Source organism: Suncus etruscus, chromosome 7, assembly GCF_024139225.1.
Source record: "Suncus etruscus isolate mSunEtr1 chromosome 7, mSunEtr1.pri.cur, whole genome shotgun sequence".
Lineage (NCBI taxonomy): Eukaryota > Metazoa > Chordata > Mammalia > Eulipotyphla > Soricidae > Suncus > Suncus etruscus.
The window spans coordinates 120,327,991-120,355,100 of record NC_064854.1 but is presented as its reverse complement, the minus strand read 5'-3'; the positions used below and the strand labels follow the sequence as shown (position 1 = coordinate 120,355,100).

The 27,110-nt window shown below is 40.5% G+C and overlaps 1 protein-coding gene across 1 annotated transcript in view; it reads left to right on the top strand.

Moving 5' to 3' along the window:
• Window positions 1-27,110, top strand: part of SETD2 (SET domain containing 2, histone lysine methyltransferase) — a 96,351-nt gene that overhangs the window by 14,935 nt on the left and 54,306 nt on the right. The window contains 8 exon segments of the mRNA XM_049777290.1: window positions 2,741-2,869; window positions 5,928-6,051; window positions 8,840-8,917; window positions 11,593-11,690; window positions 12,878-13,004; window positions 17,670-17,804; window positions 19,389-19,508; window positions 20,959-21,606. Of these exon segments, the coding sequence (XP_049633247.1) occupies window positions 2,741-2,869; window positions 5,928-6,051; window positions 8,840-8,917; window positions 11,593-11,690; window positions 12,878-13,004; window positions 17,670-17,804; window positions 19,389-19,508; window positions 20,959-21,606 (1,459 nt within the window).

The window sequence follows — 27,110 nt, the reverse complement described above, 5'->3', positions numbered from 1 at the left end:
TGCAAGGACCCTAGCTGTTGAGTACAGTATTGCTCTAGCTCCAGGAAAAAAATTTGTTCATGTTTCCATATTAAAATGTTTAGGGGGGCCGGGCGGTGGCACTAGAGGTAAGGTGCCTGCCTTGCCTGCGCTAGCCTAGGACGGACCGCGGTTCGATCCCCCGGCGTCCCATATGGTCCCCCAAGCCAGGAGCGACTTCTGAGCGCATAGCCAGGAGTAACCCCTGAGCGTCAAATGGGTGTGGCCCAAAAAAACAAACAAAAAAATGTTTAGGGGCCGGAGAGATAGCATGAGGTAGGGTGTTTTTGCCTTGCATGCAGAAGGATGGTGGTTCGAGTCCCGGCATCCCATATGGTCCCCCGAGCCTGCCAGGAGCGATTTCTGAGCGTAGAGCCAGGATTAGCCCCTGAGCACTGCTGGGTGTGACACAAAAACAAAAACAAAACCCCAAAAGTTTTAATAGTTCTAGAATTAGGTTCAAATTTGTATTTTTTTTGTTTGTTTGTTTGTTTTTGGGTCACACCCAGCAGCGCTCAGGGGTTATTCCTGGCTCTACGCTCAGAAATCACACCTGGCAGGCTCGGGGGACCATATGGGATGCCGGAATTCGAACCACCATCCTTCTGCATGAAAGGCAAATGCCTTACCTCCATGCTATGTCTCCGGCCCCGAATTAGGTTCATATTTAACCTGGCTTTCAAAGCCCTTTATATAGTTTATCAACAATCTTTCTTTTCTTTTTTCTTTTTTTTTTTTTTTTTGGTTTTTGGGCCACACCCTGTGACGCTCAGGGGTTACTCCTGGCTATGCGCTCAGAAGTTGCTCCTGGCTTCTTGGGGGACCATATGGGACGCCGGGGGATCGAACCGCGGTCCGTCCTAGGCTAGCGCAGGCAAGGCAGACACCTTACCTCCAGCGCCACCGCCCGGCCCCTCTTTTTTTTTTCTTTCTAGGTATTTTTTGTTTGTTTTAGTTTTTGGGTCACATCTGGCAGTACTCAGGGGTTACTCCTGGCTCTACTCAGAAATTACTCCTGGCAGGCTCTGGGAATCATATGGGACACTGAGGATTAAACCTAGGTCAGCAGTGTGCACATTGCCTATCCCCACTCTACCATCACTCTGGCCCCTCTTGTTTGTTTTCTGTTTCTATATATCCAAGAGATTCTGATTTAATTCTGCTGCCTTCTGAAAGCTTTTCTTTTTTTTTTGGGGGGGGCCACACCCGGTAATGCTCGGGTTACTCCTGGCTATGTGCTCAGAAGTTGCTCCTGGCTTGGGGGACCATATGGGACACCGGGGGATCGAACCGAGGTCCGTCCAAGGCTAGCGCAGGCAAGGCAGGCACCTTACCTTTAGCGCCACCGCCCGGCCCCTGAAAGCTTTTCTTAACATACCCTGAGGTGACTTCCTTTCTCCTTTGAGCATCTGTAAAATTGTTACTTATTGCTGTTTTGGCAATAAATAATATATTGGAAATGATTAGGAAAAAAAATTTTTTTTCTTTTCTTTTTAAGAGACAGGGTCTCGCTATGTTGTCCAGGCTGGAGTGCAGTGGCTATTCACAGGCGCGATCCCACTACTGATCAGCACGGGAGTTTGACCTGCTCCGTTTCCGACCTGGGCTGGTTCGCCCCTCCTTAGGCAACCTGGTGGTCCCCCGCTCCCGGGGGGTCACCATATTGATACCAAACTTAGTGCGGACACCCGATCGGCATAGCGCACTGCAGCCCAGAACTCCTGGACTCAAGCGATCCTCTGGCCTCAGCTTCCCAAGTAGCTGGGACTACAGGCACGCGCCACCACGCCCGGCATTAGAAATTTTTAATATACCTTTACTTCATATTTATCTATGCTATATATATATATATTTTTTTTTTTTTTTTTTTTTTTTTTTTTTTTGGTTTTTGAGTCACACCCAGCAGCGCTCAGGAGTTACTTCTGGCTCCACGCTCAGAAATCACTCCTGGCATGCTCTGGGGACCATATGGGATGCCGGGATTCGAACCAATGACCTTTTGCATGAAAGACAAAGGCCTTACCTCCATGCTATCTCTCCGGCCCCTGCTATATTTTTTATATACTAGATTTGGAATATTAAGAATTAAGTGACTATTTGCTCTTACTATTTTTATTCTAGGATTCACTGAGGAGGAATCTTGCCACCACTTAGTATTGTGTTTACTTGAGCAATAAAATTTATAATGATACTAATTTCTCATAAATAGTTAACTACATTCAGAGATTAAGTTGGGGTTGGGAAGATAAACCTCAAGCAGTAGGAAAAAAAACATCTGGCACATTTGAGGCCTGAAGTATCCATCTTTTTGTTTTGTTTTTCTTTTTGGGTCACACCTGGCTATGCACTCAAATCATTCTTGGCTTAGGGGACCATATGGGACGCCGAGGGATCGAACTGAGGTCTGTCCTAGGTTAGTGCGTGCAAGGCAAATATTTGCTTTACCGCTTTCGCCACCGCTCCGACTCCAAGTATAGTTCTGCAGAGTTGTCAGAAAACTATAAACTTAGATGTATTTTAGATACTCAAGATAGAACTTTCTGGTGATGACTAGATGACAAGATTGTTTTGTGGGTATCATCTGTTTAATAATGTAGATATTTCTAAAGATAGTTCGTGATGGGATGAAATACAAAGGAAAGCTTATATAACACATTCTGCCAAACTAGTTTTTTTAATTCTTTGTTGTTTTAAATAATTAATTTCAACATTTTCATCTTAGTTCTTCTCGATGTCCAAATGGCGATTATTGTTCCAATAGACGATTTCAGAGAAAACAGCATGCAGATGTTGAAGTCATACTTACAGAAAAGAAAGGCTGGGGCTTGAGAGCTGCTAAAGATCTTCCTTCGTAAGTTGCATTTTGACCATTTTTTACTTTATAATTTGTCTATTACATTAAGATTAATAATAATTGTGCAGAATGACCCACTTAACTAGTGAAGAAAACCCAAGGCATTTGCCTTGGATGCAACTCATATGTGTTTAATTCCTATGCTTCCTGCATGTGAAGCATACAATTTGTCTGTTGAGCTCTCTCTCTGGCCCTAGGATCTCATATTTTGTGAACTTGTGAATATTTAATACATTACTTAAAAAATAAGCTGTACAAAATTTTAAAAAAATTAAAAGAAAATTAAAAAAAAATAAGCTGGTGGGAGGGTTTGATAGATTTTTGTTTGTTTGTTTTTGGGCCACACCCGGCATTGCTCAGGAGTTACTCCTGGCTGTCTGCTCAGAAATAGCTCCTGGCAGGCACGGGGGACCATATGGGACACCGGGATTCGAACCAACCACCTTTGGTCCTGGATCGGCTGCTTGCAAGGCAAACGCGTTGTGCTATCTCTCCGGGCCCAATAGATTATTTTTTAGGTTTTTTTTTTTTTTTTTGGTTGTGGGGGGTCACACCCAGCAGTGCTCAGGGATTACTCCTGGCTGTCTGCTCAGAAATAGCTCCTGGCAGGCACGGGGGACCATATGGGACACCGGGATTCGAACCAACCACCTTTGGTCCTGGATCGGCTGCTTGCAAGGCAAACGCGTTGTGCTATCTCTCCGGGCCCAATAGATTATTTTTTAGGTTTTTTTTTTTTTTGGTTGTGGGGGGTCACACCCAGCAGTGCTCAGGGATTACTCCTGGCTCTATGCTCAGAAATCACTCCTGGCAGGTTCTGGGGGACCATATGGGATGCCTGGAATCCTTCTGCATGCAAGGCAAACGCCTTATCTCTATGCTATCTCTCCGACCCCTGTTTGATAGATTATTATACAAATGACATGTTTATTCACCATAGCACCTTTTCTTTTCTTTTTTCTTTTTTCTTTTTTTTTTTTTTTTTTTTTTTGTGTCACACCCAGCGGTGCTCAGAGGTTACTCCTGGCTGTCTGCTCAGAAATAGCTCCTGGCAGGCATGGGGGACCATATGGGACACCGGGATTCGAACCAACCACCTTTGGTCCTGGATCGGCTGCTTGCAAGGCAAATGTGCTGTGCAATCTCTCCGGGCCCAGCATCTTTTCTAAAATAATAATTGTTACTTTTTTCTCTAAACTTAGTTCAGTTTTTATTTTATTTAACCAAAAAAGTTAATTCCTTTAATCAGTTTATTATGTCAATTATTTATGTTTTTACACTTAAAAATTTGGAGGGCCAAATAGTATTCATGCTGAGCTGCTTGCCTTGCTTGTAGCTAACCTTGGTTCAACCTTCATGGTTCTCTGAATACAGAATCATTTGTAGATTCTCAGCACCATGCCAAGTGTGGCCTAAAGCCCAACCCAAATCCCTGCCACCATTATGGCCATTTTTTTTTTTGTTTTGTTTTTGGTTTGTTTTGGGGCCATACCCGATGGTGCTCAGGGGTTACTCCTGGCTATCTGCTCAGAAATAGCTCCTGGCAGGCACGGGGACCATATGGGACGCTGGGATTCAAACCTACCACCATTGGTGCTTGCAAGACAAACACCGCTGTGCTATCTCTCCGGCCCCATGGCCAAATTTTTTAATTTATAGCTAAGTTTCTTCTTTGTTGTTTTTGTTGTTGTTGGGCTTTGCGTTTTGGGCCACACCCAGCGGCATTCAGAGGTTATTCCTGGTTACTCCTCAGAAATCACACCTGGCAGGCTCAGGAGACCATCCAGGATGCCGGGGAAATCGGCTACGTGCAAGGCAAACACCCTACCCACTATGCTATCACTTTGGCCCAGGTGTGTTTTGTTTTTGTTTTTTTTTGGGGGGGGGTTTCGGGCCACACCCATTTGATGCTCAGGGGTTACTCCTGGCTAAGCACTCAGAAATTGCCCCTGGCTTGGGGGGACCTTATGGGACGCTGGGGGATCGAACTTGGGGATCCTTCCTTGGCTAGTGCTTGCAAGGCAGACACCTTACCTCTAGCGCCACCTTGCCGGCCACCCAGGTGTGTTTTATTTGAAGGGAGACTTCTTTTAAGAAGTCTTAATTTCTTCACTTCTTTAAAATGAAGATGACCAGGCAGGTCATCTTGGATCAGAACTTTAGGAGCAAAGCATAGTGAAACATTTGTCTTCATGAAATAATAGTTGAAGAAATTGGTGAGAGCAAACTTTCATATAATAAAGGGGATTACTGTAACATTGAGAATGAGAAATAGGTAAATAGCAAAGAAAAGAACATTTAAGGATAGAAGGCTCAAGTTTGAGTTATGAGATATTAATTATAATTATTGATAAATTCTAGATAAACAGTATAGAGAAATAATAGAACATTAAATATACTTATAAAGGGTATATTTAATCTTTAGTATTTTTAGAGACCCTTGAGTGGAAAGACAACAGCAGAACTGCTATATTTAAGTTGCCCTTTGGCCTAGAACATTAAGCTTCTAATTTTTCAATGTCTTCTGATTTCTTCAGGAATGTTTCTCAGTTGAAATTACTCTTTACGTGATAATTTAAACTAGATTTGAAAGTTTGTTTTATTATATAGTTACAGGAAGTATATGTATTTTTTGGTAGTTTGAATAAATTTTAAAAATTTAGAACCAACTTTATTTGATTTGTCTTTGGGGTTAGTTTGTTTTTGATTTTGGTTTTAGTTTTGGTTTTTGGGCCACACCTGGCTACGCTCAGGAGTTAATCCTGGAGCTTCGCTCAGAAATCACTCCTGTCGGTGTTTGGGGGACCATATGGGATACCAGAAATTGATCCCAGGTCAGCAAATGCCTTCCTTACCTGCTGTGCTATCACTCGTGGGCACCCCCCCCCCCCGCAACTTTTTATTTAAAAGAATTAGGAAAATTAGCCTGTTGGGTACTAGCTACTTCATATCTTGTGTAATACTAAATGTGTTCAGTTTGCATTATTTCTTTAAAAATGTTAAATTTTCTTAGTTTGTATGAGCACCTATAGAAAGTACTATTTTTTGTTTCCAGGAACACCTTTGTTCTGGAATATTGTGGAGAGGTACTTGATCATAAAGAGTTCAAAGCCCGAGTTAAAGAATATGCACGAAACAAAAATATCCACTACTATTTCATGGCCCTGAAGAATGATGAGGTAAACAGCATGAATGTGCTTGGAAATTGTTGAGTTTGAAATGGTCATTGACATGGGTTGATCTCTAAAAGGCAAGAAGTGTGTGTTTTGTTAATTTTATTTTATTTTTTAATTTTGGGGGTGAGGTGGGGTTGGACCACACCTGGTGGTGTTCCAGGATTATTTCTGCTCTACACTTAGGAATCATCATGCTAGGCAGTGCTCTGAATCATATGGGATGCCAAAGATTGAACCCTGGTCATCTGTGTACAAAGCAAGCGGCTTACCCACTAGAAAAGTGTGTGTTTTAGCTTGTTATTAGCTTTGTTTATAAAAAGGGTGTACTACTATATATAAAATACATATACATACATATATATATATATTTTAATACAAAACAGATGGTTCTGGAGCCAGAACGATAGCACAGTTGATAGGGCATTTGCCTTGCATGTGGTCAACCCTGGTTTGATCCCTGGTATCCCTTATGGTCCCCGTAGCTTGCCATTTATGACTTCTGAGAACCAGGAAGTAATCCCTGAAAGACGTGGAATATGGCCCAAAAAAACAAAGCAAACAAAAAAGAAAACATATGGTTTTGTATTTGCTTTTGTTATTGTAAACTATAAGCCTATAAACTATAACTTATAGTTTATAAATTGTTCATAACACAGTTGTTTATGGCATTCAGTTTTTTTTTATACTAATCCTTCATTGTCCCCAGTTTCCAACCCTTCTTCAAGCCTACCTCCTTAGTATGCACAAAATAATTCTATGTTGCTTGTTATCACTAAATGGCTAATGGAATTATAAAAATAAAAAACAGTAAAATAAAGTATTTGAAAATTATATCTCACAATGGCGTCATTGAGTTATTGTCTGAGCACTTATTAAGCTATTTGATGGCAATTGAACACTTTTTATTTTTTGAGCTTGGCCTTTTTGCTACTTGCCATCATAATTAATAGATGTGCTTCTAAGGGATGTCACTATTGAGGAAATTGGAGCATATTGCTGTGGGATATGGATGTGCCTGTAGGGGCTTCCGGCAGAGAGAGTGGAGATGTGGAAAGCCTGATTACCCTCACTACAAGAAGACCCCCAAGATTTCAGCCACTAAAACCTGTGTACCAGTAATTTTCCTCAGGTTGGTGACTGCAGAATTTAGTCATGAAGCAGTAATTTGGACTGTTGTTCTGCTAGCTGCTGCCCCGGCTTCTGCTGGGCTGGGACTTAGCCCGCCCTTTCCTCCCTATGGTGTACCAGATTGAAAACATTAATGTTTTATTTTACATCTCTGAAAAATTATAAATAAAATTCCCAAGAATTTTGATTTATATAGGTTGTATTTGTCATATGATAAAGGAGTTAAGTTTTTATCTACATATTTTGATTTTGAGGCCACACCTGGCAATTGTTAGGTTTTTTTTTTTTTTTTTTGGTTTTTGGGTCATACCCGGCTTTGCTCAGGGGTTCCTCCTGGCTCTACGCTCAGAAATGGCAGGCTCGGGGGACTATATGGGATGCCGGGATTCGAACCACCGTCCTTTTGCATGCAAGGCAAATGCCCTACCTCCATTCTATCTCTCTGGCTCCTGCTTAGGGGTTTTCTTACTCCTGATAAATATAAATAAATAATAAACATAATATTTATAATAATAAATAATAAACACATGAATATAAATAAATTTTACTTTATTTGGGGGTGGGAAGGGTTTGGGTCTCACCCAGCGGTTGCTTGGGTTACTCCTGACTCTGTGCTCAGAAATTGCTCCTGGCAGGCACAGGGGACCATATGGGGTGCCAGGATTTCCTGCACCCAGAAATTATCCCTACCTTACAGCAAATGCCCTACCTACTGTATTATTGCTCTGGCTCAAGGAGAGATTTTTTTTTTTAAATCTTTAAACCATTAAGAAGTAACCACATGGGACCAGAGAGATAGCATGAAGGTAAGGTGTTTGCCTTGCATGCAGAAGGTCGGTGGTTAGAATCCCGGCATCCCATATGTTCCCCCGGACCTGCCAGGAGCAATTTCTGAGCATAGAGCCAGGAGTAGCTCCTGAGCACTGCCGGGTGTGACCCAAAAACAAAACAAAACAAAACAAAAAAAAAGTAACCATATATTGATAAGTACAATATTCTTTTATTTAAATTAGCCATTTCCTTATGTAGGAGTTGTATATTTTACAGTTCTTTAATATCTGAATAAAATTCAGCTAGATTTTTGTATCTGCATCTATATTCAGTCTGGAAATGCACGTCAGAGGAAACTACTGCCACCATCCTGGAAATCAAAGTGGACTCATTAAGAGATGATTTTTTTTTTTGGCCACTCCTGGAGGTGATTGGAGAGAGAGTTTGTTGCCAGGGATAGAACCTGGGCCTCCCACAGCCTGTTGAGCTCTTCATCAAGGGTTGTAACAAGCTCTCCAGGGTATTTAGATTCACATTCAATTTTGAGAGCTAATATGTCCTGCACAGGGATGCAAGTTATTCCAAATTGAGTGCTCTAGCAACACATGGATTTTAAAATGAAGTTTCATGTGTGAAGTGAGATTGAATTTAATGGAATTTAAAATAACTAGAAATAAATAAGTCACATCAAAGATACGGAGATAATTTTGTCTGTAAATAAAATATTTATAATTAGTAAGTCTTGCAGTTGGCTACTTGTCACTTAGATGTGTAAATGTGAGTTTGTAAAAGAAGGTAAGTGGTAGGGAGTATAGTCTTTAATACGCTTCTGTTTTGCAAAATCTCTCATACCTTTAAAGGTTTCATTTTTGGACTCATTTCTTTTCCCTAGATAATTGATGCTACTCAGAAAGGAAATTGCTCTCGTTTCATGAATCATAGCTGTGAACCAAACTGCGAGACTCAAAAAGTAAGTTGCGATAGATTTGGAATTTTAAGATTTTTGTTCTGCCATTAAATTCAGTTTCTGTATGAAGGGTATCAATGGACTTTTTTCAGGCGGGTCCTCAGGGGATATTCTTGGCTCTGCACCCAGAAATTGTTCTTGGCAGGTTTGGGGGACCATATGAGATGCCGCGGATTGAACCCAGGTCCATCTGGGTCTTCAGCATGCAAGGCAAATGGCCTACTGCTGTGCTATTGGGACAGCCCTCAATGGACTTTTTTTGTGTGTGTGTGTGGTTTTTGGGTCACACCCGGCAGTGCTCAGGGGGTGCTCTGACTCCAGGCTCAGAAATTGCTCCTGGCAGGCACGGGGGACCATATGGAATGCCGGGATTCGAACCGATGACCTTCTGCATGAAAGGCAAACGCCTTACCTCCATGCTATCTCTCCGGCCCCAATGGACTTTTCTTATCTTCCCACATCAAATGGGTAAGATGCTGACATTGTAGCAAAGTTGAGGGAGGTGTAGGATGCACAGATGCATGATTATCAACATACTTAGGAATCACAAAAGAACCACCCCCCATTAATTTTACTATTTTTTTTATTTAATCTTAATTTTTGGAAACCATTGTGATTTACAAAGGCCTTCATAGTTGGATTTCAGACATACAGTGAATCCGAGTCAGTCCCACTACCAGTGTCCACCTCCCTCCACCAATGTTTCCCAAGTGCATTCTACACCACCCCTTTTGACCCCTTGCCTGCCGGTATAAAAGGCCCATTTTAATTTTAGATTGTTAAAGTATGGGTCTCTTTATCCCATTGTTGTTTTTGGCTCGGATATTTAGTTCTGTTCTTTTTTAATACCACCAGTGCATCTGAGACCACTTGGCCCCTGGCCTCCATCTTTTCATTTTTTTTTTTTTCCTCCACTCAATTTTCTTTTCCTTGCTATACTCTGGAGTCATAATTTTACTTTATTTGGGTGCGGGACAAAGGTTTGGGTCACATCTAGCGTTGCTCGGGTTACTCCTGGCTCTGTGCTCAGAAATTGCTCCAGGCAGGCACGGGGACCATCTGGGGTGCTGGGATTTGAACCACCAACCTTCTGCATGCAAGACAAATGCCTTACCTCCATGCTATCTCTCCGGCTCCTATTTATTTATTTTTGGGCCACAAATGGCAGTGCTCAGGGTCTACTCTTGGCTCTGCATTCAGAAATCACTCTGGCAGGCTCAGGAACCATAAGGGATGCCAGGGATTGAACTCAGATCAGCTGCATGCAAGGCAGATGCCTGCTGTGCTGTCGCTCTAGCTCTTGCCTGTAAACATCCTGAACTTTATTTATTTATTTATTTAGTGCAGGAGGGGGCCCATACCTGGCGGTGTGCTTGGGTTACTCCTGCCGGAAATTGAACTGGGATCCGTTCTGTGTTAGCCACGTGCAAAGCAAATGCCCTACCACTGTGCTTTCTCTCCGGCCCCTATCTTGCACATGTTTATTCTTGAGTTTTATCCATCTGTTCTTTTTTTTTTTTTTGCTTTTTGGGCCACACCCGGCAGTGCTCGGGTTACTCCTGGCTCTCTGCTCAGAAATAGCTCCTGGCAAGCATGGGTGACTATGTGGGACGCCGGGATTCGAACCAACCACCTTAGGTCCTGAGTCGGCTGCTTGCAAGGCAAACGCTGCTGTGCTATCTCTCCAGCCCCTTTATCCATCTGTTCTGATGGTTCTCGTGGTTTTCATAAATTCAGTCATACGACAATTGCTTTATGAATTAAATCTAGTTTTTATTTTAGATCGTTTTAATATAAAGTGAGATATTTTTACTTGTAATATGAGTTATACTGAACATTGGCCTATTAGAATAAATTGATTTTTTACTTTATTTGAAATATTATAATAATTATTAGAAACAAATAACATGAGACTCAGTCTTTTGTAGTTCATTATGAAAGTATAAATACTGAAGTATGTTTTTTTGTTGTTGTTATTTTGGGCCACACTCACCACTGCTCAGGGGTTACTCCTGGCTATGTGCTCAGAAGCTGCTTCTGACTTGGGGGACATATGGGACTCCAGGAATCGAACCCAGGTCCATCTTGAGTCAGTTACGTGCAAAGCAAAGTCCCTACTTCTACGCTATCGCACCAGGCCCGAGTATTTTTTTTAAAAGGTTTTGATTTTCTGTTTTGAAAATATTTTACTGCTGGGACTGGAGCAATAGATAGCACAGTATGTAAGACATTTGCCTTGCATGTGGCTAACTTGGGTTTGATCCCTGGTATCCATATGGTTTCCTGAGCCTACCCAAGAGTAATTTCTGAGTGTGGAGCCAGGAGTAATCCCAGAATGCTGCCAGGTGTGGCCCCCAAACCATATATATATATATATATATTTATTTATTTGGGGGGGGACTAAAGGGTTGCATGCATGTTTTGTTTTGTTTTTGTTTGTTGTTGGGCCATATCTGGCAGTGCTCAGGGATTATGCCTGGCTCTCTGCACTTAGAAATCATTTCTGATGGGCTCAAGGACTATAAGGGATGCCAGGTATCAAACATGGGTTGGCTGCTTGCAAAGCAAATGCCCTTCCCACTATACTAATTTGCCTGCCTCTGATAAATGCATTATTAAGGAAGTTTCTATTGTTTTAATAAAACAAATTAATTACTAATTTTTTTTTAATATCTCAGTGGACTGTGAATGGACAGTTGAGAGTTGGATTTTTTACCACCAAACTGGTTCCTTCAGGCTCAGAGTTAACTTTTGACTATCAGTTCCAAAGATATGGGTAAGTATTGTTTGTGTTCTGCTTTGTTCTTCTGGTAGGGGAATAGAATGCTAGGGTATAGAGATACATATTTTTAGTTTGCTGTTGGGCCACACTCCATGGTGCTCAAGGGTTACCCTTGGCTCTGCACTCAGAAATAGCTATTGGCAGGCTTAGGAAACCATATGGGATGCTGGGGATTGAACCTGACTTGACCATGTGCAAAACAAATGTTCTGCCTGCTATGCTATCACATTTTTATATGACTGACTGACAAGTTATGTATATCAAATTTTAGGTCTGTTAAGTTGTTTTGATTTTGTATTTTTCTATATTATGGCACTTCTGGCCATTCAGTATTGAACATTAACTACATCATTTTCCTGTGATTATGCTGCTTTATTTATATTTTATTAATGATAATTTAAAAATGATTACAAAAACATTTATACAGATTAAAAGTTTCACATTAATAACTGTGAAAAGAGAATAGCTTAAGGTATCTATTTATCAGTGTCAGTATGACTAATTTTGTTTGATCTAAGTCATACTGTACTTTTGATTGATTGTTTGGGGTCACACCTGGTGGTTGCCAGAGGTTGCTCTTGGCTCTACCTTACTTGCTGAACTACCTCTTGACTATAATTTTTTTTCCTGGGGCAGGGGTTGGTGGAGCAGGGCCCAAACCTAGAAGTAGTTGGGGCTTATTCCTGACTCTGGGCTCTGGGATCATTCCTGGTGGTGCTGGGGGACCACATGGGGTTATAGAAATTGAATCCAGGTCAAGAGTGTGTAAGGCAAGCTCTCTCCCCACAGTACTAACTCTCTAGCCTGTGGCCTTTTTATGGTGGGGAGACACTTGTTTGGCTTTTGCCTTTTGGGTCACACTGAGCTATGCTCAAGAGTTACTCCTGGCCCTGCACTCAGGAAGCACTCTTGGTGGGGCTTGGTGGACCATGTGGGATGCTGGGGATCAAACTTGGACAGCTACTTAAATGCCAAGTGCCCTACCTACTGTACTGTCTCTCTGGTTCCATGGATATAATTTTTCAAAGAACTTTGAAAGAAATTTACCGTTTCTATTTCTCATACACAGTAGGAGGTCTGTTTGTTTTAGCGGGATTGTCTTATGTATAATTGTTTTATATCTACAGTTTTATATGCTTGTTTTATATTACTGGTCACATTCATTTCTGGTTTTTGAACAGAAAAGAAGCACAGAAATGTTTTTGTGGGTCAGCTAATTGCCGGGGTTACCTGGGAGGAGAGAACAGAGTCAGCATCAGAGCAGCAGGAGGGAAAATGAAGAAGGATCGATCTCGTAAAAAGGATTCAGTAAGTGTTCCTTCCATACTTCAACTTTCATAATACACATTTTAAAGAATGAGGTGGCTTTTTTGTTTCAATTTTGCAATGTCAAATTACATTTAGGGAAACTCAGGATCACATGAGATATACATGGAATGGAAGCATGCTTATTTAGTTTTTGGCTTTTGGGCCAATCTTGACAACAGTACTTGAGTGTACCAGGCATGTGTGCTATCCATTTGAACCATTTCCCATCCTTGGCTTTACCTGATTCATAGAGATAGAATTTGGTACTAAGAAAGATTAAAGTTATCTTGAAATTACAAACTCTAGAGACCAGAGAGATGGCATGGAGATAGGGGATTTGCCTTGTATGCAGAAGGACGGTGGTTCGAATCCTGGCATCCCATATGGTCCCCCTGTGCCTGCCAGGAGCAATTTCTGAGGTTAGAAACCCCTGAGCGCTGCTGGATATGACTCAAAAGCCAGAAAGAAAAAGAAATTATAGACTCTTTTGAAGTCTGAAAAACTTACACAAATAAATCATTTCTTGGCTCTCTAAACTTTGATTTATTCATATAAATCATGAATTTGTATTTATTGTCCAGCTATACACAATTTGCAACTGTTCTTTGAAAACTCTCTTTGAAATGTATGACAATTTTCAGAGGTTATAAGGAACCTAAGAATGAGAATGTAAAAGTTACAGATGTTCTTTTTTTTGGGGGGGGGTTGTTGTTTTGGTTTTGGTTTTTGGGTCACACCTGGCAGCGCTCAGGGGCTACTCCTGGCTGTATGCTCAGAAATTGCCCCCCGCAGGCTCGGGGACCATATAGGATGCTGGAATTCGAACCACCGTCCTTCTGCAATGGAAGGCAAATACCTTACCTCTAAGCTATCTCTCCGGCCCCTTGTTTTTGTTTTTGTTTTTGGGCCACACCTAGCAGTGCTTAGGGGGTTACTCCTGGCAGGCTGGGGACCAATTAGGATGCTGGGTCATTAGCATGCAAGACAAATGCCCTAGTGCTGTGCTATCTCTGTCCCCCATATGTTCTTTTTTAAATTTAGTATATTAGAAAAGTAGTTGGTGGGGCGTTTGCCTTGCAAGCAGCCGATCCAGGACCAAAGGTGGTTGGTTCGAATCCCGGTGTTCCATATGGTCCCCCATGCCTGCCAGGAGCTATTTCTGAGCAGACAGCCAGGAGTAACCCCCTGAGCAACGCTGGGTATGGCCCAAAAACCAAAAACCAAAAAAAAAAAAAAAAAAGTAGTTGGTAACTTACCTGAGTAAGTAATAGAGTTGAGAGGATAATGTTACTAAATAACTAAAGGAGTTAGGACAAGGACTTAAACACTGCCTTTTCTTGAGGGCCAGAGAGATAATACACTGGTTAGAGGGCTTGCTTTGCATGTGGGTTACCTGGGTTTGATCTTTGGCCCTTTGAAGACACCAGGTTTAGCCCAGAAACTTAAAGGGGCGGGGCAAGAAAAACCCATGTGCTCGCTCGCTCTCCTCCTCCCTCTTCTCTCTCCTTCCCTTTCTCTTTCTCTCTTTTATTTTGGACCATAACCACTGATATGCAGGGGTTAGTCCTGGCTCTGCTCTAGGAATCACTTCTGGTGGTGCTCAGAAGACTATATAGGATGGTGGGGATTAATCTGAAACCCAGGTGGGTTGCTTGCAAAACACACCCTACTCATTATACTATCTATCACTCCACCCTTTTCTTTTTGTTGTTGTTGTTATCTTTATTTAAACACTTTGATTACAAATATGATTGTAGTTGAGTTTCAGTCATGTAAAGAACACCCCTCTTCACCAGTGCAACATTCCCATCACCAATGTCCCAAATCCCCACCCCACCCCCAACCCCTGGAGAGATAGCATGGAGGTAAGGCATTTGCCTTGCATGCAGAAGGACAGTGGTTCGAATCCCGGCATCCCATATGGTTCCCTGAGTCTGCCAGGAGTGATTTCTGAGCAGAGAGCCAGGAGTAAGCCCTGAGCGCTGCCGGGTGTGACCCAAGAACCAAAAAAAAAAAAAAAAAAAGATACTCTGCCATGTCCAATATCTATAGTTGTTCTCATATTTGGATGTGTATATTCTTGGAGGTGGAGTTATTAGGTCATAGCTAAATCACCTTGAATATTAGAAAAATTTTTTCAATGTGTTTTGTAAGGGCAGATGGGGTGGGAATGGGAGAGAAAATGGGGACATTGGTCACAGGAAATTTACACTGGTCAAGAGATAGGTGTTAGCTACTGACAAAGTGAAGATAAACAAGTGGGACTACATTAAACCAAGAAGCTTCTGCATCTCCAACGGTGATAAGGACATGAAAAGTGCCTACGGAATGGAAGAACTATTTACTGATATGGGGTCATTATCTAAGATATACAAGGCACTAGTAGAACTTGGCAAGGAAAAAGATAGCTAACCCCTTCCAAAAATGGGGAGAAGAAATGAACAGACATTTCCTCAAAGAAGAAATACAAATGGCCAAAAGGCACATGAAAAAAATGCTCCAGATTAGTAATCATCATGAAAAGATGCAAAACAATGAGATACTATCTCATTCCACAGAGACTGGCACATATACAAAGAACAACAACCATTACTGGTACATATGTAGAGAGAAAGGAATTCTCATTCACTGCTGGTGGGAATATCAACTGGCTGAGCCTTTCTGAAAACAATATGGACATTCCTCAAAAAACTAGAAACTGACCTCCCATATGACCCATCAATACTACTCCTGGGAATATAGTCTACAAGCCCAAAAAGGACAATGTAGAAAAGACCTCTGCATTCCTATGTTCATCACCGCCCTGCGCACAATAGCCAGAATCTGGAAACAAACGAGGTGCTTGAGAACAGATGAGTGGATAAAGTAATTGAGATTCATCTAGAATGAAATACTACTCAGCTGTTAGGAAAAATGAAGTCATGAAATTTACTTATGAATGGATATGCTAAGCAAAATGAGTCAGTGAGAGGGATATAGAATGAAAGCACTCATCTGTGGGATAAATTGAAAAAGATACTATGGTAATAATACCCAGACAATAGAGAACCAGTCTGTGGTAGAAAGCCTGCCATAAATAGCGGGAAAGGGGTTGTACATAGTGGTCCCTGAGCACCAGCAGGTATGGCCCAAAAACCAAAACCAAAAAAAAAAAAAAGAAGCCCCAAATAGCGGTGGAGTATAGTTAGGGCAGAGAAAGAACCACAAATGACAGTGATAATGGAAATTATCATTCTGGATAATTGTATATTGAAAGGAAGTAAAGTAATGCACAATACCCCTTCAGTATCAGTATTGCAAACCACATTATCTAAAAGGAAAAAAAAGAAAGCTTTGTCAAGATTGCTTTTATTGGGGCCAGAGAGATAGCATGGAGGTAAGGCATTTGCCTTTCATGCAGAAGGTCATTGGTTCGAATCCTGGCATCCCATATGATCCCGCTAAGCCTGCCAGGAGCGATTTCTGAGTGGAGTCAGGAGGAACCCCTGAGCGCTGATGGGTGTGACCCCAAAAACCGAAAAAAAAAAAAAAGAAAAAAATTGCTTTTATTGAATGTGGGAACTCCCCAGTTGTACTTAGGACTTGGGATATTGCTAGGGGGCCACCAGGTCAACATTATAGTGCTATAATGGGGGTGCCCAGTAGTCAAATTCAGGGCCTGTTCATGCTCCAACCCCTTGTCTCCCTGACTCATGTTGCTTTTATTTTTAACTCTTCATTTATTACCTTTACCGATTGGCTACAAAATAATTCTAAGCATATTAGCTAAAATCTCCATTTAAAAATATCCCAATGCCCATTTCCTTTAAGTTTTTAAAACCTAAAGATTAATCAAACTTGGGGCCGGGCGGTGGCACTAAAGGTAAGGTGTCTGCCTTGCCTGCGCTAGCCTTGGACGGACCGCGGTTCGATCCCCCAGTGTCCCATATGGTCCCCCGAGCCAGGAGCAACTTCTGAGCACATAGCCAGGAGTAACCCCTGAGCGTTACCGGGTGTGGCCCAAAAACCAAAAAAAAAAAAAAAAGATTAATCAAACTTAAAAAGTTGAAGAGAGAATGTTCTTATCATAGATTGGATTTTGAGAGAGAGCTCAGAGCGCTAGATAGAACCAGGCTTTGAATGCTAGAACTCCTCCAGGGTTTTGTTTTGGATTTTGGCCCACACCCAGTAATGTTTCTGACTGACTTCTGCTTCTGTGGTGCCAGGAACCCAGGTTAGCCATGTAAAAGGTAGGTGCCCTACCAGCTTTTCTTTTTTTTTTTTTTTGTTTTTGGTTTTTGGTTCACACTCGGTAGTGTTCAGGGGTTACTCCTAGCTCTACGCTCAGAAATGGCTCCTGGCAGGTTCGGGGGACCATATGGGATGCCGGAATTCGAACCACCATCCTTCTGCATGCAAAGTAAATGCCCTACCTCCATGCTATCTCCAGCCCCCCTACCAGCTTTTCTGTCTGTGACCCTCACGAGATGTGAGGGAAGAGGAAGAAGAGAAAGAGAAACCTAGAGCTATCATTTTAGTACCTTGCATTGTTTGGGACCCTGAATATTGCCAGGAACACATACTTAACTTAGGGGTAGCCCCCAGCACCAGGAGAAAAGCAAGAGTTTAAAAATTGGCACATTGGATTTTTGCTGTTGTTTTATAACCATATATTTTCCTCTGTAGGTGGATGGAGAGCTAGAAGCTCTGATGGAGAATGGTGAGGGTCTCTCTGATAAAAACCAGGTGCTTAGTTTATGTCGACTAATGGTTAGAATCGAAACTTTGGAGCAGAAACTCACCTGTTTGGAGCTTATACAGGTGAACACTTTGATAATAACTTGTTTTTTGTTTACGAACTTGAAATGGGATATTTAATATAGAATTTAGAAAGGAGAATGCAGAAGAAATAATTCTAATAAAATTATTTTAAAATTATTTATTTTAATTTATTTTGGTTTTTGGGTCACACTTGGCGAAACTCAGGGGTTACTACTACTAGCTCTGCACTCCAAAATCACCCCTGGTAGGCTCAGGGCACCATATGGGATGCTGGGAATTGAACCTGGGTCCTTCTCAGGTCAGCTGTGTGCAAGACAAATGCCCCTAACGCTGTGCTATCTCTCCAGCCCTGGGATTTAGTTTTAAAATGTTGTTTTATGTAACTTTAAAAGCTGTCATTTTGGGCCCGGAGAGATAGCACAGCGGCATTTGCCTTGCAAGCAGCCGATCCAGGACCTAAGGTGGTTGGTTTGAATCCCAGTGTCCCATATGGTCCCCCGTGCCTGCCAGGAGCTATTTCTGAGCAGACAGCCAGAAGTAACCCCTGAGCATCGCCAGGTGTGGCCCAAAAAAAACCCAAAAACAAACAAACAAACAAAAAAGCTGTCATTTTTTTTCTTTTGGGAGGAGTTTGGGTCACACCAGCAGCACTAGGGTTACTCCTGGCTCTGTGCTCAGAAATTGCTCTTGGCAGGCTCTGAGGACCATATGGGATGCCAGGCATCAAACCTGGGTCTGCCCCAGGTCGGCTGCTTACAAGGCCCACTACTGTGCTGTCGCTTCGGCTGAAAGCCCCTGAAAGCTGTCGTTAATCAAAGGACACGTGGGATTTTTACTTTGTATAAAAATACTCATGACACTCAATGTAGGTTTTTATCTCCTTGTTTATTAACATGCCACACCATTTTTCATTAGACAGCTTAACGCACTAAATTTAAGCTATATCTCATTTACTACAATTGTCACAATAAGTTGGACAATTAAAAAAAATTAGTTGAGGGCCAGAGCCATAGCACAATGCGTAGGGTGTTTGCCTTGCATGTGGCCCACCCAAGTTCGATCCTCAGCATCCCTTAAGGTCTTCTCTGAGTTCCACCAGGATTCCTGAGCACACAGCCAAAAGTAACCTCTCAGCCCCTCCAGGTGTAACCCAACCCCCCCCCAAAGATGATGAAAAACTAACAAAAAAAGTCTTTGAATTTGTATTATCTGAAAAGAAATTATATAGAGAATAATTTTTATAGTTTATAAAACCTTTTCATTAACAGTGGTGAGTAAAATTTGTTTATTGGTCTTTTAGAGTTTATTTTCATTATAACCAACTACTAATACCTATATAATTTTCTCAAGTTTTACAGTTTTAGTAATAAGTTTAAGTTTATCGGTTATTTTTAGGTATGATAAAATTTGTAATCACTCCAAAGCATGACTATTATTCTGCAGTTCTAGTTGAGTTAATCAAAATAAAATTTCTGTGTGTGTGTGCATGTATGCGTACATATATAGATATATGTGTGTGTGATTAAATTCTTTGGTCCTTTTTGTGGGTCCTCTAATGGCTCTTTCTGTATTACTTCTCACTACCATTAATTCTTGCATTCTGCTTTCTTTCATATATGGAAGAACACACACTCACAATCCTGCCTGAAGTCCTTTCTGGAACGTCATGGATTATCTCTGTTGTGGATCTGGATGGCAGAACTGGGTGATGGCCGGGAAAGTAACCAGAAGCTTCAGGAAGAGGTCAGTTTATATTTAACTACTTCTAGAACCACTATATTGATTGCTTAGGAAGGGCAGATATGTGATAATATCAATGATTATAAATTCAGGGGTCAGAGTGATAGCACAGTGGTAGGGCATTTGCCTTGCACCCTTCTGATCCGGGATGGACCCGGGTTTGATCCCTGGCGTCCCATATGAACCCCCAAGCCTGCGAGGCGTAATTTCTGAATGCAGAGCCAGAAGTAACTCATGCCGGGTGTGGGCTCCTCAACATTCCCCCCCCCCCCCAATAAACTACTGATAGTATTTAGTGGACCAGATGGGTTGCTGAAACCACATCAGCCATGTTCAGGGCAAGGCTCCTACCTGTTTTACTCTTTTCTCCAGCCTTTAGGGAAGTTCTTTCGAGGCATTTTTAATTTTAATTTAATTAATTTAATCTCAGGGTTATTTCTGAATGAGAGGATTTTTTTGCTAGACAGCTATGAAAGCTAAGTGTGTCTATGTGATACATGATTTTAATGTTCCTGAATGAGAGGATTTTTTTGCTAGATGGCTATGAAAGCTAAGTGTGTCTATGTGATACATGATTTTAATGTTACTGCATAGTTTTCAAAGTATATTATAGTCACTTGGGAAACCCTTTAAAAGCCTTTTAAAAAGTTATGGTGCCGGAGATATAGCACAGTAGTAGGGCGTTTGCCTTACATGCAGCTGATATAGGTGAGGAGATGGTTCGAATCCCGGCATCCTATATGGTTCCCTGTGCCTGCCAGGGGTGTTTTCTTTTTTGTTTTTGTTTGTGTGTTTGTTTTTTAGTCACACCTGGCAGCGCTCAGGAGCCACTCCTGGCTCTACACTCAGAAATCGCTCCTTGCAGGCTCAGGGGACCCTATGGGATGTGGGATTCAAACCATCGTCCTTCTGCATGCTATGTCCTACCTCCATGCTATCTGTGGGCAGAGCCAGGATTAATCCCTGAGCACCGCTAAGTGTGACCCCCCCCAAAAAATATGCCCCCCAAAAAAGTTACAGGGTTTTATAATTTAAAAACAAATAGATTTTTCTGTGCTCAGAAATCACTCCTGGCAGGCTCGGGGACCATATGGGATGCTTGGGATCGAACCTGGGTTGGTCCCAGGTTGGCTGTGTGCAAGGCAAGCGCCCTACTTCTGTGCTATGCTCCAGCCCCTATTGGTGTTTTAGTTTTTCCAATGTTTTTTCAATTACTTTATTTAAGCACTGTGATTACAGTGTTCATGATACAGTTGTTGTTGTTGTTGTTTTTCACAATTGCCAAATTGTTTATAATTTTCAGTACATCACCCCTTCACCAGTGCCCATTTTCTACTACCAATGTTCCTAGTTTTCATTCTACCCTCCCCAGAAAATAACTGAGCTATATCTAGTGATTTGAAAAGTAAACTGATACATTTCTGGGTTTTTGTTTGTTTGTTTGTTTAACCAGATTATAAAGACGTTGGAACATTTACCAATTCCAACTAAAAATATGTTGGAAGAGAGCAGAGTACTTCCTATTATTCAACGTTGGTCTCAGACCAAGACTGCTGTTCCTCATTTGAGTGAAGGAGATGGCTATTCCAGTGAAAATACGTCTCGTGCTCACACACCACTCAACACTCCTGATCCTTCCACCAAGCTAAACACAGAAGCTGAAACAGACACCCCAAAGAAGCTCATGTTTCGCAGACTTAAGATCATAAGTGAAAATAGTATGGACAGTGCAATCTCTGATGCTACCAGTGAGCTAGAAGGCAAGGATAGCAAAGATGATATTGATCAGTTAGAAAATGTTCCCGTAGAGGAAGAGGAGGAATTACAGTCACAACAGCCATCTGAATCTAAAGTTGATAGTGAAATGTCTGTGGAAACCAGTAAGTTACCAATATCTGAACCAGAGGTTGACACTGAAATAGAGCCCAAAGAGAGCAATGGCACAAAACTGGAAGAACCTATCGCTGAGGAAACAGCATCCCAAGATGAAGAAGAAGGTGTGTCTGATGTGGAGAGTGAGAGAAGCCAGGAACAGCCAGATAAAACAGTAGATATAAGTGATTTGGCTACCAGGCTCCTGGACAGTTGGAAAGACTTGAAGGTAAGAGGAGAACATTTATTTTTGACTTAATTTAATCTAAATTATTCAGGTTTAGACTTCTTCAGACTTTGTTGAATTACTTATTGTCCTTGCAATAATACATGGAATCCTGTCTTATTGTCATCTAATGATAAATGTCTCAAGATGCTTTAAACCATGGCAAGGGGCTATAGCAGCCAAACTAATAACATCAGTAAGAAAACGTCACAACAGTGAATTTAGTCATTCAAATGTTTTTAAATTATAAATAAAGGAAATTGAATAACATGTTTGATCATGTTTTAAAATAATATATAAATCTTCATAAGAAAAAGATGGTGGTTAAATTAATTGAACTTTTATGGAATTACTAGAAACTGATTAAATAATAAATTAGAAAACCAAGATAATTTAACAACTTTTCTAAAAAAAATTAGGCATAATTTTCTGTTCCAATCTCTGTCCTCCAACCACAGCCAACATCCAGCGGTGCTCAGGACTTATTTCTGACTATGGGATCAGATGGAGTGTTGGGGATTGAATCTGAGTCTGCCACATGCAAGGCATGCACTCTACTTGCTGTACTAATTGTGACCTTAATTTTTTTAATTATTTTAGTATGTTCCACTTAATTGACTTAAATGAAGTTAATTGATATTCTGTTTCATTAACTCAGTTTCATTGGTTTTTTAAAAATAGTACCTTTGAGGTGGGGAAGAGGGGCCGTGGGTGGGCCAGTCTGGGTCACACATAGCAATGCTTAGGGCTTACTCCTGGCTCTGCACTTAGGAATTATTCCTGGTAATTTCCGATTATGGTCTTAATTGGGGGACCATATGGGATGTTGGGAATAGAATCCGGTTGGCCACATGCAAGTCAAACACCCCACCCACTATACTTTCTGTTCAGCCTAGAAATAGTAGTATTTTTTAGTGCTTGTTTCTTTGAACAAAATACCAAGAAGAAAAATATGTCTGTAACTCTTCATAATCTCTTGTTAAAGAGCACAGCAAGATAGATATGCAGGATTTGTTTTTGCAGAAACAAAAAAGGAAAAAGAAGTGAACAAACATAGTCTAGGAGAGATGGCTGTATTTATTTTGATTGTAAGTGATCTGGATCTAAACAGCTTTTGAGAACCAGTGGTGGGAAAAGGTGACTTTCTAGCTTTTAATTTTTCTGACCTACCTTTCTTCTGCAAGATGTGAAACAACCAGATAAATCAGCAATACAGATATCTTTGCAGCAAGATCAACTCCTGAATCATTTGTCTAATATGAATACAAAGTTTACCCAATTAGTTCCTGCAGTTTGACCAATATGGAATTGACCTGAGCAAAACAAATAGTTGGTTATGCACTGCTTATTTTCAACATTCTTAATTTACTGTGTTGAGATCCTTCTTATTAAGTATGGTGTAGTTTCAGTTTTTGTTTACTCATTCATCTCTTACTCATGCTACTGTTTCATCACTGAGCCTTATTAAAATCTGACTTTTCATAAGAAGTAAAGGATTTATTGTAAATTGGCTCTGATAGAATTTGAATGACAGGAATTTTTATTACAGTCAGTTGAAAGAAATGGTGGATATTCACTTGCAGTAGACCTTAATTTAAGGCCTATGTCTAAGGGCACAGGAATCCCATTTTGTCTTTGGAGACTGCTAGTAGAGCATATGCTTTATCTGGGTCAGTAAGGAATGAGGAATGGAAACAAGTACATAGAACATAGAAAAGCTATTTACATAGTTATAGAATGAGAATAGGGATGTAGAGCCAGATGTTCACATTGGTTTGAGACTTCTCTGATGGCTAATTCTTTTTACTAAGACATAATCATGATTTCTTAAAAACTAAAATTCTGAGAAAGATGATTTTTCTTTATATCATGTTAGTTTCTGTAATTGTAATGGTTAGAATTAGTTTTTGGGATCGCCTTACCCCAGAAATATCTTAAGTGGTCATTTAAACTCCTACTCTAGCCAAACGTTTTTTTATTCTATAACGTTATTTCATATTATCCTTTCCACTCCTATGTAAAATATTAAATTATTTGCACAGTATTGTGTAACTTGATATTCTTGACTTTTAAAGGGTTTTATTTGTTCTTACAACATATCCTTCTGTTATACTTTGGATTTGTTCTTACAACATATCCATTTGTTATACTTTGGATTTGGATATACTGTTATACTTTGGATTTGTCCAATTCTTAATATGAAAGAAGGTATTAAATAGTATCTTCCTTTAAATTTTAATTTGCTCTGGAATCACTACCCATCTAGAATCACATGTGATGTTTATACTTTACTGAAGTGTGATGTTTGTTGCATGTTGATGTTGAAGTTCTTAGTTTATTGTTCCAATTAGCTGTTCCGTTGATTTTTATTTCTAACTCCAATTATGATTGTCCTTAAAAACATTAGAAGCTTTAGTTAGCATGTAAGCCAGAATGATAAAATTGGAATAATAATTTGAACATGTTTTATACAAACACTTTTTGACTTTAATGACTATAATTCCATACTTTCTTGACATTGATGAGTTAACTACTTCTGTCTGACTTCCACCTATGTATTTAAGTAGACATTGGCAGAAAAGAAATTTACTTGGCAGTCTCTATTAAGCACCTTTAGCCAAGTGTTGTTAGTTGCTGACTAATTCAATATAAATCTTAAAAGCATTGATCTTAGATTATGGTCATGTTAGCCACTCCATGCTTCCCTGATCTCCTGGGACCACCGTAACATTGTGGGACATATGTTCCATTCGGTTTTTCTATACATTGGTGGACTGAAGAGCTAAAAGAGGTTGCTTCATATTCCTTTTTTTCTTGAAGGAAGATGATAACGGATCATCAGCAAATAAAAGGGGGTGGGAGGGAAGGGAATGAAGCTTCATGAATTACTCTTTGTCCTCCCAAATCTGATGATGATCCCCTTTGTAACTTGAACCATTTCCATCTAGCTTCTCAGGGCAGCAAGGAGCTTGTTAACATCACCAGCTGACCATGTGTCTCCTTTTCTCAACTCCATTTACAACTTCGTGCTGAAGAAAAACAAGAACCTAGCGTGCATTCTGTGAAGAAACAGGAAGATGGTTGGGAAGTTGGATGATGCATGAAAAATATAATAGGTGAAAAGAGGACAGAGGTGGTTAACTCACTGGCGCCGGCGTTATTTTGGTGCGTCCATTGCCGACAATGGATGTCGTTCCGGGAAAATCCCGACTCCTGGCGAGAAAGGATTAAGTGAGCTTCTTTTTCTATACCTCTATACACAGGACCAATGCCTTGACTTCACAAGGCTTACACATCTGACTCCTAAAGTAGACCTCAACAACAAGATACATCACTTAGAACATTACTATACATGGCCATATATTCATTTTCACATGCAAATTTACGGGGCTACATTTTCAGCAGGGCCATGTGCATATATTTCTTCTTGCAAGAGAAATTGTTGTACATCATTTCCATGCTGAAAAGTTACCCTAGGTTTTACAGAGCAATACAGCTGGTTACAAGTGAAGATTACTTTAATTTGACTGGAAAATCATTTGGATCATAAGGAGAAGAGGTAAGGTTACCAAGAATTTGGCAACATCAATTGCAGTTAAACATCTGTAAGATTGTGATGGCTAGTGGTTCCAGAGCCTCTCTTACAAATACTTAGGTTACAGGATATGAATCTCTTCTCATAATTAGGTCTGAATAAGTTACAGAACTCAGATGATTTAGGGATATTATATATATGAGTTGGACTCTTTATATCTAGTCCTGGGGCTTTATAATGTCAGGCAAGCCTCTGAGTCAGAACACTAGCCTTGAGTTGAACTCTTCTTAATTGTTATCCTTACTCTCTTTTCATCTTTTATTTCATAACATTCTTTTTTTTCCAGTCAGTAGAATATTTATTTTATAAATAAAATTATCCAATTGAATTACAATAAGATACCGTCCATGATTGAGTTTCAGTCATACAATGTATAACACCCTTCGCCAGTGCACATTTTCCACCACCAGTGTTAGGACATTATCTTTTATTTAGCAAACATTTCCTAGAAAGCTAGGTAGAAATTTTAAATAAAATCTAGTTTCCCAACTATGAAATTTTGAGTCACTGCTTGGGATTTCTGTTAGAAACTGATACATTTGTGAAATATCTGCTAAGCAACATTAAAAATGAAGTTATAGGGTGCCAGAGATAGAATAGAGGTGAGGCGTTAGCCTTGCATGCAGAAGGACAGTGGTTCGAATTCCGGCATCTTATATGGTCCCCCAAGCCTGCCAGGAATGATTTCTGAGTGTAGAGCCAGGAGTAACCCGTGTGCTGCCGGCTGTGTCTCTCCCCCCCCCCCCAAAAAAAGTTATATACCTTATATTTCTGCAATAAAAATTTAAAATCCTAAGTAGAGATTATTTTGTAGTCATAAAGATCAGTGCCAAAAATTTCCTTAAAATCTGTAATTATTCCTAAAGAATACTGTTTTAGGAGCCTGAGAGAGAGTCCCAACTGGTAGGGTGCTAACCTTGCATGTGGACAATCTGATTTTGATCCCTGGCATCCCATCTTGTTACCCAAGCCAGCCAAGAGTGATTTCTGAATACAGAGCCAAGAGTAAGCCCTGAGCACTGCTGGGTGTTGTCCCACCTCCAAAAAGATTGCTGTTTTAGATTTTTTGGTTTTGGGGCCACACCCGGTGATGATCAGGGGTTACTTCTGGCTATGCGCTCGAAATCGCTCCTGGCTTGGGGGGAACCATATCAGATGCCGGGAATCTAGCAAAGGTCCATCCTAGGTTAACGCGTACAAGGCAGACGCCCTACCGCTTGTGCCACTATTCTGGTGATGTTTTAGGTTCTGATTTACTGGAGATATTTGTTTCTCAGTGAAAGATAAACATGCTATTAATAAATCAGGGATTGTTCAGGTTTTAATCCATTGTCTGAATTTTCTGGTTTTTTATTTTCTTGTTTGTAGTAAGACTATTCCTTGTGTTGGTTGATTTGGTCTGATGTTAGACTTGCAATACTTGAGGGCTAGGCTACTAGAATTACATCCATTGGGCTCAAGAGCCATGATAGTTCTAGGGATTGAATTCTGGGTCTTGCATATGCCAGACATGTCCTCTACCACTTCAGCTATCTTTCCAACTCCACGGTCATTTTGTAACAGCCATGCTTCCTCATTTCTATGCATTAATCATGACTGCTTTTGTGTGGAATTGATAAAAGTTATTAGATTATTCAGATACTGGATGGCTTATTCTCTTATCCTTTTCTAAGGAAAAGGTTTGCTAACATTTCATATGAATGATAAAGTATAATCATTTTTATTTTGATGGAATTAATTTTGGATGAGCTCTTAATTATTTCCTTGAAGAAAAAAATGATCATGTTCCTGTAGCTTATGAAATTAGCTTTTATTTAAAGTCTTGTCCTTGGGGCCATAACAGTGGGTAGGTTGTTTGCTTTGCACATCACCAACCTTGGTTTGATTTCCAGCATCCCATCTGGTTCTCCAA